The sequence below is a fragment of the Siphateles boraxobius genome, unplaced genomic scaffold (assembly GCF_051911475.1).
Source record: "Siphateles boraxobius isolate OS27281-9 unplaced genomic scaffold, OSU_SipBor_1 8, whole genome shotgun sequence".
In the NCBI taxonomy this organism is placed as follows: Eukaryota; Metazoa; Chordata; class Actinopteri; order Cypriniformes; family Leuciscidae; genus Siphateles; species Siphateles boraxobius.
Window position 1 is genome coordinate 3,335,172 of NW_027509208.1, and position 12,208 is coordinate 3,347,379.

General features: G+C 33.5%; 1 protein-coding gene across 7 annotated transcripts; it reads left to right on the forward strand.

Moving 5' to 3' along the window:
• Positions 1–624: 624 nt before the first annotated feature.
• On the forward strand, positions 625–12,205 carry cnstb (consortin, connexin sorting protein b). Of its 7 annotated transcripts, none has more exons than XM_077219842.1 (11): positions 631–837; positions 2,604–2,896; positions 2,993–3,229; positions 4,641–4,750; positions 6,255–6,285; positions 7,071–7,157; positions 7,745–7,862; positions 8,441–8,462; positions 8,545–8,829; positions 9,998–10,133; positions 10,239–12,205. In XM_077219842.1, exons 3-11 carry the CDS (start codon positions 3,130–3,132, stop codon positions 10,448–10,450), a joined length of 1,101 nt encoding a protein of 366 aa, XP_077075957.1. In that variant the 5' UTR covers positions 631–837; positions 2,604–2,896; positions 2,993–3,129; the 3' UTR covers positions 10,451–12,205. The 7 variants fall into 7 exon arrangements, with proteins under 7 accessions (XP_077075955.1, XP_077075957.1, XP_077075956.1 ...); XM_077219843.1 differs by having other exon boundaries at positions 719–837; positions 2,990–3,229; XM_077219840.1 differs by lacking the exon at positions 2,604–2,896 and having other exon boundaries at positions 625–837.
• Positions 12,206–12,208: the final 3 nt, after the last annotated feature.

Sequence of the window (12,208 nt, forward strand, 5' to 3'; positions counted from 1 at the left end):
AGACAACAGCAAGCCACCTTATGACTGCGCGTTTCAAGCGTTGTGTTTACTTTCTGCTCCAATTCCTACATATTCTAATGTCCATTTCATGTTTGCTCTCATGGTTTATTTATATTTTAGGGAAAGACTTCTGAAAATATTTGGAATATTCTTGGATATGATGCTGATGGATTACTGAAACTTAACTCAAGCAGACTTTTTCTTTATACCAGCATTTTTCTTGTATTTGATGATTAATAATTTGATAGTAAAATAAATATATAAAGAGTGTATTCACCTTACTGGTTTCAACATTGTTGGATATTGTTTAGTTTTGGGCAGTGAGTAAAAACTTACAAGGCAAGTATGCCTACGTAAGTAGTTTTGAATATAAAAATAAAACTACGTTTTTCTCTAGTGTCAGCTGACATGAGTCTAAATATTTAATTGCTTTAAGAGCTAATTTGTCATATTTGCAGTTATGTGGCCAAATAGACTATTAAATAGCCTTGAAAGAATGCAGTTTTAAAATGAACCGCATCCAATTTTATGTCTAATTTTATGTCTGTAAACACTTTCAATGTCAGTGCCACGTGTGAACCGATGGGTGGCACTAACGTCCACTGTCGTCCAGCAAGATCTTTCGATCTTGAAAAGAAACGCCCCTGTTTGGATTGTAAACAAAGATGCAGAGACAGGCAAGGCATTTAAACTGATTTGAGATCGGTCTGTATTTTTCAGAGAAGAGGTCTGGGGTCGCTGCTTGAGCAGCTCTGGGAACAGATATGAACGCTGCGCGTGCACGCGGTCACAGATGCGGACTATTGTAACCCATGATTGTAACATCGTTACAGAGACGTAAGTAGCCTACGACATGAGTCGGGTGTCTTTTTTTCTTTTTGAAATGGTTCTAATGAAAATAAAATAGCGATAAAAGACAAGACGCTGTGAAATGGTTACGGGTCACTAAAGCACGCGCCCTTTACACCATTTTTCATTTGCGTGCAAGGTATGCAAAACTAGATCAGTAGAAATATATTACAAGAGCAGTAACGTATATGTATTTTACCAGTCCACGTTGTGGTGTTGGGTTTCGCCTAAGCCGTTTATATTTACATTTATTAAATTAGCACACTCATTAATTAAAATGGTGAAGATTCATTAGAAGTTCAATACAATGCAATCTTCAAAGTTGACCAGAGGGGCAGAGAACAGAGTTTTCTTTTCTTTTAAAATGGGTCAGTTTTAGTAACGTTATGCTTTTCTTTAATATAGGCCTCAGGCATGTGAACACCTGTCTGTTATTAAACATAAGCATGTCCTGACATCTATATTTGCAGGTTACTACATAATCCCTGTGCCTGTCAAGTTATGGGAATTCATGTTTTAATTTTAGTGTACTCTAAAAGTTATTGTTAAACCCAACCTTGATGTGACTGGATGTCACTCAAAAATAAATAAATAGCTTAAATTAATAAATAAAAATAAATTAGTCAGTTAGATAACAGCACCAAAACAAAACCGTGGTGGTGCCATGGTACACAATCAGAATTTTATACTGCATTTTTGATGTGGTATTAAATTATTAAAATATAAAAAATGACAATTTTTACATGGTATTTCAATTTACTTGGAAGAAAACAGTAAGCAAAACTGAAATTTTATGTTTCCATATAAAAAAACAAATAAAATTGTTATACTATTTTATGTATTTTTATGTTACGATTTAAGATTCTTTAAGTTACATTATTGCTGCAAATTGCTCATATTGCAATATACACTACTGTTCAAAAGTTTGAGGTCAGTAAGATAATTTTTTTCATATATATATATAGATACAAAAAAAATATTTTTGTACTGTCACTTTGCATACTTGCTGATTAAAAGTATATATAAATATATACATATATATATATATATATATATATATATATATATATATATATATATATATATATATATATATATATACTTTTAATCAGCAAGTATGCAAAGTGACAGTACAAAAATATTTTTTTTTTCAAATAAATGCTGTTCTTTTGAACTTTTTAATCATCAAAGAATCCTTAAATAAATTATCATGGTTTCAAAACAAATAAAATAATTGATAATAATAAGAAATGTTTCTTGAGAACCAAATCAGCATATTAGAATGATTTCTGAAAAATCATGTTACACTGAAGACTTGGAGTAATGATGCTGAAAATTCAGCATTACCATCGCATGAATAAATTACATTTTAAAATATAGTCAAATATTTACTTTAAATTGTAATAATATTTCACTATATTAATGTTTTTACTGTATATTTTTACTGTAAGAAATGTACCAACCCCAAACTTTTCAACGGTAGTGTATTAAACAAACTTATGCCAATTAAATTTATTTCAGCAAAATTTCTGCAAACAAAACTGTTGCACTTTTGCAGCATCAGGTACAGTGTCAATCTCAGCATGTCTCATTATTTGTAGTTAGGTTATATGTTCACACTGTTCAGCTTTTATTAGGGTTTATTTTTACATCGATCTGGCCAGTTGTGGTCATGTTATGTCAAGAAACATCTCAACTTTTCTGTCAGCCTTTTCCACCTCATCATTCGCCCTGTTCTGTTTCCACTCTGACAGTGACAAGTCATTTACTATGAGGACACTCATCCACACTCCACCCATTTTCCATCTCTCTGTCTCTGGTTTCACTGCTCGTCACTCAAAATGCCTAGACAAGGTGAAAGACAAGCGCCCCTATCCCATGAATTATGCAGCGCTGCTATAACCGGCTCTTGTTTTTGAACACACCTGTCAGTTTGAGCTTGCTGTCATCAGCGATCACAGTGATGCATTGTCACTGATGGCAGATATGACCAGCATAAGGGACAGCGCAGAGTGAAGATCTTGAAAAACCACCCTGTCCCCAATTGGTGGATATATTTAGTCCTTAATGTTTTCTCTTGAGTTCTTATTAAGATATAGATTCATTTTCATTATGGTCTTTCTTCTTTGTGATCACCTAGCAGTTATGTGAGAATCCAATACAAGGAAGTCTGTACGATGGAAAGAGACGAGCACAGTAACCCAGACCGCAGAGGACATCATTACGTCTTACCTAACAGCCTCTGATGAGAATCAGAACAAGTTGCAAGAGGCAGAGGTTATGGACAACGTGGAAGCTGTTAAACTCGACCCAGAGATAAAGAACCCAGAAGAGAGGTCTCCAACAAACATCAAGAGCCATAGTTGCTCTTTAGATCATGGTAGGCATTTTATATCGCTGTATTCTGGTGCTGTAATTCTTGTCTTGATGAAAGAAATATTACTTAAAATGTTATACATAATTCAATCAAAAATGTTAAATGGAATTACTTCCATTTTTCCTTGGAACACAAAATGTAGAAATATTTAAGAATGTACTATTTATTTATTTAATAATATAATATCATAATGAAAGGGGGCTGTGGCTTTCAAGCTTTTAAAATTATTTAAAAGTATTATGAAAGTGTCACAGAAGTGGCATACACTAAAAGTTTGGGGTCAGTACATTTATACAGTTGTAATCCCATTGCAAAGACTCTCAGACTTTCAGCTATTTACAATGAACAAATCAAACAAACGTAATTGAAATAGCTCGACAAAACAAATGTTTCTAGTGGTTTCCCCAAATTCAGCTGAAAATTTAATTTCCTCCGAATAGAATCCCTCACAACAGCACAAACCTGCAAAACAGATGTTTTCTCAATTTGCAATGGGGGTTGAATAATTTAGATTACAACAGTATATATATATATATATATATATATATATATATATATATATATATAGACATATACAGATTTAATTGACATTTTTCAAGTTATTCAATAATTATTCAAATGGTTCAAGTTCAAAAGAACAGCAATGCAACAATGTAAAAGTGTCCTAACTGAACAAAAGTATTAAGGAAACTTTTACATTGTTACAGTGCTGTTCTTTTGAATTTCGTTCAAAAAATCGTGAATGTATCACGTTCTCCACAAAAATAATAAGCTGGACATTTGTTTTCAAAATTTCGTAATAAAAATAAACATTTCTTATGCAAATCAGCATATTAGAATGATTTCTGAAGGATCATGTGACACCAAAGATTGTAGTAATGATGCTGAAAACTCTGGAATAAATTACATTTTAAATGTATATTAAAATAGAAAACAGCTATTTTTCTTATTTTTCCTAGTTTTGTTCTATTAAATGCAGCCTTGCTGAGCATCTTTTTTTTATCTAGCATATAGCACACATGTTATATGGATCACTGTGACGGTGCTTTTTATGAGGAATCACTATGATATGTTGTTGTATGGAAAAGAGCTGTGTGACGATCCTTTTAAATTATTATTTTGTTCCAGGAAATGTCAGTTTACTGGTTAGGAATGACACGAGGAAATAATGACTAATTTTCATTTTGGCTGAACTGCTTCTTTAAGGTTAGATTTAGACCAACTGCTAACCACGTGAAAACATTCCAAAAATAATCTTTCCTTTAATTATTAGCAGGTATTAAGTAGTTTAATTAATCATAAACCTATGTAACCATAATGGACTCAAATCACTGGATTTACCAGTTTACTAAATTCATAATTATGCAATTGCATCAGAGTTCCTAATTGTTTTCCTGATGTGATCTCTGTACAGGTAATCTCTCTGGAGCTGTGCCACCTGGACCTAGTCCTTCTCTTCTGGCTTCACTGCAGTCTCTTGTTGAAGAGAATGATCACATGCTCCTTCCTCATTCCTTACACCAGGTGAGTTTGAAAAGGTTACGCCTACAAAAAGGCCGTAGCCAAAACACAGATTGGCCTGTAAATACATTAAAGGGCCATTTAGGGGTTCCCATCATGTGGTGATCACTTTGTGTTAAGTTTAATTAATTAATTTTGTTTCAATGCATTTTTATTTGAACTAAATGTATTAATTAAACAGGTCGTAAACTTGTAAAATAATAATTAAATAACCTGTTAAACATGAAAGTTTTATTCAATCAGGTAAGACATTTCTCCTTATATAGCTTTTTAGCATAAAGAGTAACTTTTGTTGTTTACTTAAGGATATTTTAAAGGGAAAAAAGCAGTAATCTTATAGAGTGCAACAGTCTTGTTCTGAAAGTATATATAGCTCCATTCATTTTCTCCATAGGGAAATTGATTTTTTACGGTAACATATAAACCTGTAAAGACAGCCTTACTGTGAGCTGTAAGTACGATAATATTTGCTTCTGTTGAAGCTGTTATTCCACATTATTTCAACTTAGTTTTAAAATAATCCTGTTTAACAGGTTTTACATTACCCATGATGCTGTACAGAAAATTCAACCAATCTGAGTCGAAACAAGATCATGCTTCATGTGATAGTTCACAGTTTTGAACCGTTGTTTTTTTGTCCGATTTTCAAATACTTTTTTGCTTCAAATCAAAGTTTGTAATGTTGTGATTCACCTCGTAGCTGGTTGGCTTGGTTCATGGCTTATAATGCTTTAACAAAGACTTTTTTTTTTAAATCCCTATGGGAGAAATGATTGGAAAAAGTACTTCCGGAACCAACGCTGCTGAAAAAGTGGGCGTGCGCTAATGAACTCTATTCTTATAAGCTCTTTCGGTTTTAAACTAGCCTAACTCTTTAATTTTAACCAAAATGTTATATAAGTAGTACAAAAATAGTCTGTTTTTCCATATTTTGCCAGCATTTCCTGGCATCCTGATTCCTACGTGCAAAAAAGCTTTGACTAAAACATCATGCACATTTATAATCCGATCTGTCAACAAGACAAACTGCTGAAACGTGCTGTGTGAGTTGTTGTTTTTTAATCTCCTTGTAGAGTTATAAATAGAGGGGTGTAAATTGCCTCCCAATGAGATTATTGTTGTTAGATAATATCAAGAGTACAGGAAAAACAATTCATTTTCCTGCATTACACTAAATATAGACGATCCATGTAAGAGAATGCATTAGATGGGCAAAGATAGGGCAGTTGTTTTCTCAATCATTCTCCGCTCACTCTCAGACACGTTAACATGTTCGCACGCGCTTCATTCTGTTGATTGTCCTTTTAAATGTGCTCTTCACTTGAGCTTCTCTTGATCAGGGAATTGAAATGAAATCAAGATTCAGGTCTAACAGGAAATGCGGCTTTGATCGACCACAGCTGAGAGTCTTTTAACTGAACGCTTGATGAAACTGTCTTTGTGATGATCCAGGAATTGGTAAGGAGATGTGATATTTTACTTTGCTGATATTTTTCTTCCATAACAGATAGCGGAGGGTTACTTCCTTGAAGAGGACTGTATCCTTTTGCATATTAAATCCACCACTGTTATTCTCCTTTCCTTTACTGTCACTAAATGGTCCCTGTTGATGCTGTTGTCTTAGTGACCAGGGCAAGCGTAACCAAGGGGAAGCTCATTGGGCTGTGTCTTTCCATGCTAACATTCAGGGTGTTGGAAAAAGGAAGGATGTTGATAGATATTTAATTTAAAAAATATATTTTTTGTTATGTTTTATCTCTGGTCATCATGGGCTTCGGTAAGATTATTAAATGTTTTTGAAAGAAGTTTCGGCTGCATTTATTTGGCAGTTTTAAAAAAAATAATTGTTTCTTATTTAATATATTTTAAAAAAGCAATTTTTTTCCTGTGATGGCCAATCAGAATTTTCAGCATCATTACTCCAGTCTCCAGTGTCACATGATCCTTCAGAAATCATTCTAATATGATAACTTTGTGCTAAAACAGTGCTGCTTAATATTTTTGTGGAAACCATCATACTTTTTTTTTTTTCTCCAGGATTCTTAGATGAACAGAAAGATCAAATGAACAGCATTTATTTGAAATAGATCCTTTTTTTCTTATTTTTTACAATGTTTTAGATGTATTTATGGTCACTCTTGATCAAAATTAAGGCATCCTTCCTGAAAAAAAAAAAAAAAAAAAAAAAAAATATATATATATATATATATATATATATATATATATATTTTTTTTTTTTTAACCTTACCTCAAATTTTTGAATGGTACTCTCTCTATATAAACACTTTTAAACGTTGCTTTCTTTAAGAATTGACTATCTCAGATCAGTGGGCAGTGGAGTTTCTTCATCTGGAGAAGCTGTACCATGAAAGACTACTGTCTAATCTGGCCTCCATACAAAAGAAATGGGGTAAGAATGCCAGATGATTATGAATAATGGTACATCAAAAATGTATTTCCTAAAATAATCATTTTAACCAGGGGAGTTCAAGTTGTTAGCATGCAACAGGATTTCCTAAAGCATTATTTTATCTTATAAAGATGAGACTTCTTTTATAAATAGGGCAATACTGTTGTAAGTTGATTTGCTAGTTTCATCCTTTATAAGTAAACCGCAGCGGTATGGTTTGATCTCAGGAAATTGCTCATTTCCCAACTGTGCTTCATTGCCCAGACCACATGTGACTCTGTTACTTCACCAATATCACTGCAGTACAGAGGTCAGACTCTCCCGTCTTATCTGATTTACTTATCTGGTCAACAAGGTCTTACTGTGGAAAGTGAAACTTGAAGAATGTCACATAGCTGTCATTTTTTTTTTGGTACAAATATTTTTTTCATGAAATATCAGAAACTGAGAATGATACGTGTGTTTTTAGACTGGTTTCACATAATCTGTGAGTACATATTGTATACTGTATGCGGGAGAGAAAGAGAGAAAATGAGACGCACAGTCCAAATATTTAAGACTCAAATCCATATGTTTGATTATTTCAGAGTCCCAGAGGAAAATCAGCATCCAAACCGAAAGTAACTCTACTTTAAATGCTAATGGAACTGACGGAGAGCGAAAGCATGTGGAAGTGTTGAGTCATATCTGCAGAACACACCAGAGGTGAGACTGAGGAGAAGAAAATAATAATCATTACATTTGATTTCCAATGTTAAAATCTTTAACCCTGACAGAACCAGGGCCTTGTCAAGTACCATCAATGTAAACTGATTTATAAGGGAAAACCTGAAGAAGAATGACATGAATTTTGAAAATTTTCTAAACAAAATTTGTCACTTTTTTTTCTTGTCTTAATTTAATGTATTTAAAAGCTTTTATTTGACTTTTTTAAGTTGTTATTTGATCAAAAATACAGTAGAACAGTAATATTATTTTAATACTAATTAAAGTGTATATATATATATATATATATATATATATATAAACATCATTGAGAAGCTTACTCTAAAGGTATATATTAAAAAAAATATATATGTAAAAATATATGTACACACACAGAGTTATGCAATATACATTATAATTATGTGTACACACACAAATACACAATTATATATATATATATATATATATATATATTTCATTATTTGCTAGGTTTGCTACTGTATAAAATATTTTAACAACACTACAGAAATTAAATAACTCCTTAATTAATAATTTGACAAACTCTACTCCTCTTACAGGCCTAACTTCTCTTTGGAAAAGGTAAAATAAAAAACATTATAATTGTTTTATTATCCACCAATTCGGTTTCTGTGAGTCTGATTAAAGCAGTCTGTTATTGCAGAACATGGATGACATAAAACTAGAAAACAGCCCAACCCATGTGACAGAACACAGAAGATCAAAACAAGAGCAAGCTTCAGTGAACTCAACCGGGAGAGAAAACCGGGCGGACGACTGCTCATGGCTGGAAGCTGAACAGGAGCCAGAAGAGAACTGTGACTTGAATGAGGAGGATGAGGAGGAGGAGGAAGGTCTTGAGGAGGATGAGTACTGGAATGAGGAGCTGCAGGACGACACAGACTTTGACGGCCAGGTTCCTGTGGATGAGCTGGACTATCTCATTCAGGTAAAGGAGGTAGGACGCTGTAGGAGCGATGTTAATCTCTTGCATATTACCATCTGCTTATAGAAAAAATAAGCATGCTGAGACACCATCCGTCTGCTGCGATCTTTCCAAATCAACCGCTTGCAGAACGATTTGTATTCCTCAGAGCTTAGATATGCAATGAGGTATTAATATGGGTCCTCAAATTGATTCTTTTTACGACTTTGTGAAAGGTCAAATGGGACTTTCTTTCAATTCTCGGGCCACATTTTTTAGCCACAGGGTTTTTCTGCTTTGTGAAAGCAAAATAGTGTGATGTCATCCACATCATTGTGGCAGCCAGCTGCAGGAATTTTATAAAGAAGCGTTCGGGGAGTGTATGGTTTCCTAAAGCTATTGGGTGTGGTTGTTTTAATAACAGTCCAACTGCAAAAACCTTCTTCAGAACTGTATTGGACACACATTCTGAAAGAGTTACTGACTTTTTTGATCAACAAACACGACAACTGAATGATGATTACATGTTTGTTTGCTTGTTGTACACAATTATTTTATAGTGATTTAAAAAGTCACTTTTGTTTAGGCCTCTAAAAAATTTGACTTGAAAATTACGAAAATGTTTCTGTTATTATTTACTCACCATACCATTCACTTTCTTTTCTCTGGTGAACACAAAATAAGATATTTTGAACATTGTCGGTAACCAAACAGTAGCTGGGAGTCCATTTACTTCCATAGTATTTTTTTCCCCATACTATGAAGGTCAATGGGACTCATCAACTGTTTGGTTACTGACATTCTTCAAAATATCTTATTTTGTGTTCAGCAAAAGAAAGAAATTCATTTAGGTTTGGAAAAACTTGAGGGTGAAATGATGAATTTTGGGTGAATGTCTCTTTAAGGCCTACTTAAGTGGGTTAAAAATCACTTTTAAATTGAAAACACAAAAAAATATATAATACATTGGTTCGCACTTAAGTATATTATTTACATAATAAGTGCCTTTTTAAAGTACTTTTTCCCCACAAGGGATCACAATAATGCAGTTCAGTTCATTATGATGTTGCAGATACGGACCCCTTGTGGTTATTAGTTGTTATTACATTATTTGCTATGTACATGCTTTAAAATGAATTCTACCTCAGGTTTTGTTGTCTATTTCATGGATTTTCATACTGTATTTCTCTAGACGTTTCCCTCAAATGGCTTAGTCTCTATTTTAAAGAAGAAACCCTGCGTCAAGGAAACAGAGAATGCGACTACACAAAACAACTCGACCAAACATAAAGTCCGTTTCAGAGAGCCTGATGATGCTTTCGATCAAGGTACAATTTCATCACATTTTTGTAAACAAATGGTCACACAGGGCCTTTATACATCATATTTCTGTTTTGTATTCATGTGAGTGATAATCTTTCTCATGCTTCCAGATGAGGTTTCTGGAAACTCCTGTCTCGTCCTCCTCCTCTTGTGTCTGGCTACCGTGGTGATTAGCATGGGTGGGACTGCTCTTTACTGTCTCGTTGGAGAGGCGTACTCTAATGTGTGTGTCGACTTCTCGCAAAACGTGGAATTTTTCTTTGGACCAGTACAACGAGGAGTGGACGCTCTCACTCAGTGGCTCTCTTCTGGTGCATCGTAGCAGCTATTTTATGCTAACTTGAGTTGAACTCTTTCTTTATATTACAATTTCTGATGATTAACAACAGTATTTCTCTTGAGATAATATGCACAAATGCACATTACCAGACAGGCCTTAATAAATGTTTCTTTAGCGAGTCTGTACACATCACACAGGGCTTCCTAATGCAAAAATACATCTGTATAAAGTATTTAATACTGGTACTAAAACATGCTTATTAGAGAATTTTAATATACTACAGCTATTCCTCTGATCAATAACTACATGCATTGAAAGAATTGCCTTTGGAACAATAGCATTGTTTGTGTAAAATTTTGTACTCCGATACACTACATTCCATGGTTATCTTTGTATGTACATTATTATTTTGAGATAGATTGACTTGCACTTTTTAATGGTGCTGTAAGCACAGAAATTCACACAGTATCAACATGAACAAGCAAAAATGGGCGTTTCTAGCAATGTTAACTTGTGGGATATTAACTTATCAAACGAATGAATAACGAATAGCACATGACCAGGCTGAATAATGAGGGATCGATCAGATCTGACTAGATTATGACACTTTGGTGTTGTTCTAGCACTTCTTCTGTGGTCAGCTGGTACAAAATAAAGCTGAAAATTGTATAATCGTAAAAGACAGCAAACAATCGATTTGTTTTTACTTTATAAGCATGTTTTGTGTTCAATAATCAAAGTGAGTGTGGGTTTTTGTGTTTTCAATTATAGTCTTACCCCTGGTTTCACAGACAAGGTTTAAGCTAGTCCCAGACTAAAATGCATGTTTCAGCTGTTTTAACCGAAAGCAACTTGCACTGACATATCTTAAAATATGTCAGTGCGATTGTTTTGTCTCAAGATGCACACCAGTAATGTTTTTATCTAAGGCACGTTTATAAAAGCTACTTAAATGTTTTAATTAAACTAAGGTCTAATCCTGACTTAACCTAAGCCCTGTCTGTGTAACCAGGCTTACGTGTTTTAATGTTATTCTCAGAACTAGAATCCAATTTTTCTGTATGTCTTTCTGTTTTCCTTTGCAAAGTAGTACGCATGACATCTCTGAATTATGATGAAATATATTTTGGATGTGGGTTTATGCTGTAACTCTGTCTATGATAATAGTGGAATGGTCTTCTGAATGGAAGAAAAGATGACGCAAATGGATTTGGCACACACAACCTAGGTGAAGTGGGAGCATTTCACATTGGAGACCAGTGTGTCATCCGTAGACTGCCTCATAGCTCATTTCATTTCAGAATCCAATAACAATTTCTCTAACAATGAATCATTAAGATGCACAGAAAAAAATATTATAATGCCACAGGCACGATTAAGTACCTGATCATTGTACTGTCATTGTTTTCTTGCCAAAAGAACAATATGCTTGAACTTTAGTCAATTGTAAAGTGCATATTGAAATAATTCATTCAATTTCCTAATTTAATTTTACAATGTGATTAATCACAAAAACATACAGCGGGGATGAAAAAAAAAGTCTAGAAACGCATTGAAAACAGGATTCAAAGTGTAATTATAAACAGGAAGTGTTAGATTTTTCAAAACAAATTTAAAGAAAGAAACAATGTAAAATGAATACAAAAATGTCTAAGATTCAGCACCATTTCTTTAATTTTGTGAATATGTGAACTCCTTTGTACAAAAGATCAAAGTTGGTCCTGCTGTCATTAAAGCAAAACCTAAATAATTATGCTGATAAAATCATTTGTAATAATAAAAAAAAAAGGAAATTTATTT

Coding starts and splice junctions, on each gene's coding strand:
- cnstb (XM_077219837.1), top strand. CDS start 3,130: ATGGACAACGTGGAAGCTGTTAAACTCGACCCAGAGATAAAGAACCCA. Junction 3,230..4,640: donor TAGTTGCTCTTTAGATCATG/GTAGGCATTTTA, acceptor ATCTCTGTACAG/GTAATCTCTCTGGAGCTGTG. Junction 10,134..10,238: donor TGATGATGCTTTCGATCAAG/GTACAATTTCAT, acceptor TCATGCTTCCAG/ATGAGGTTTCTGGAAACTCC.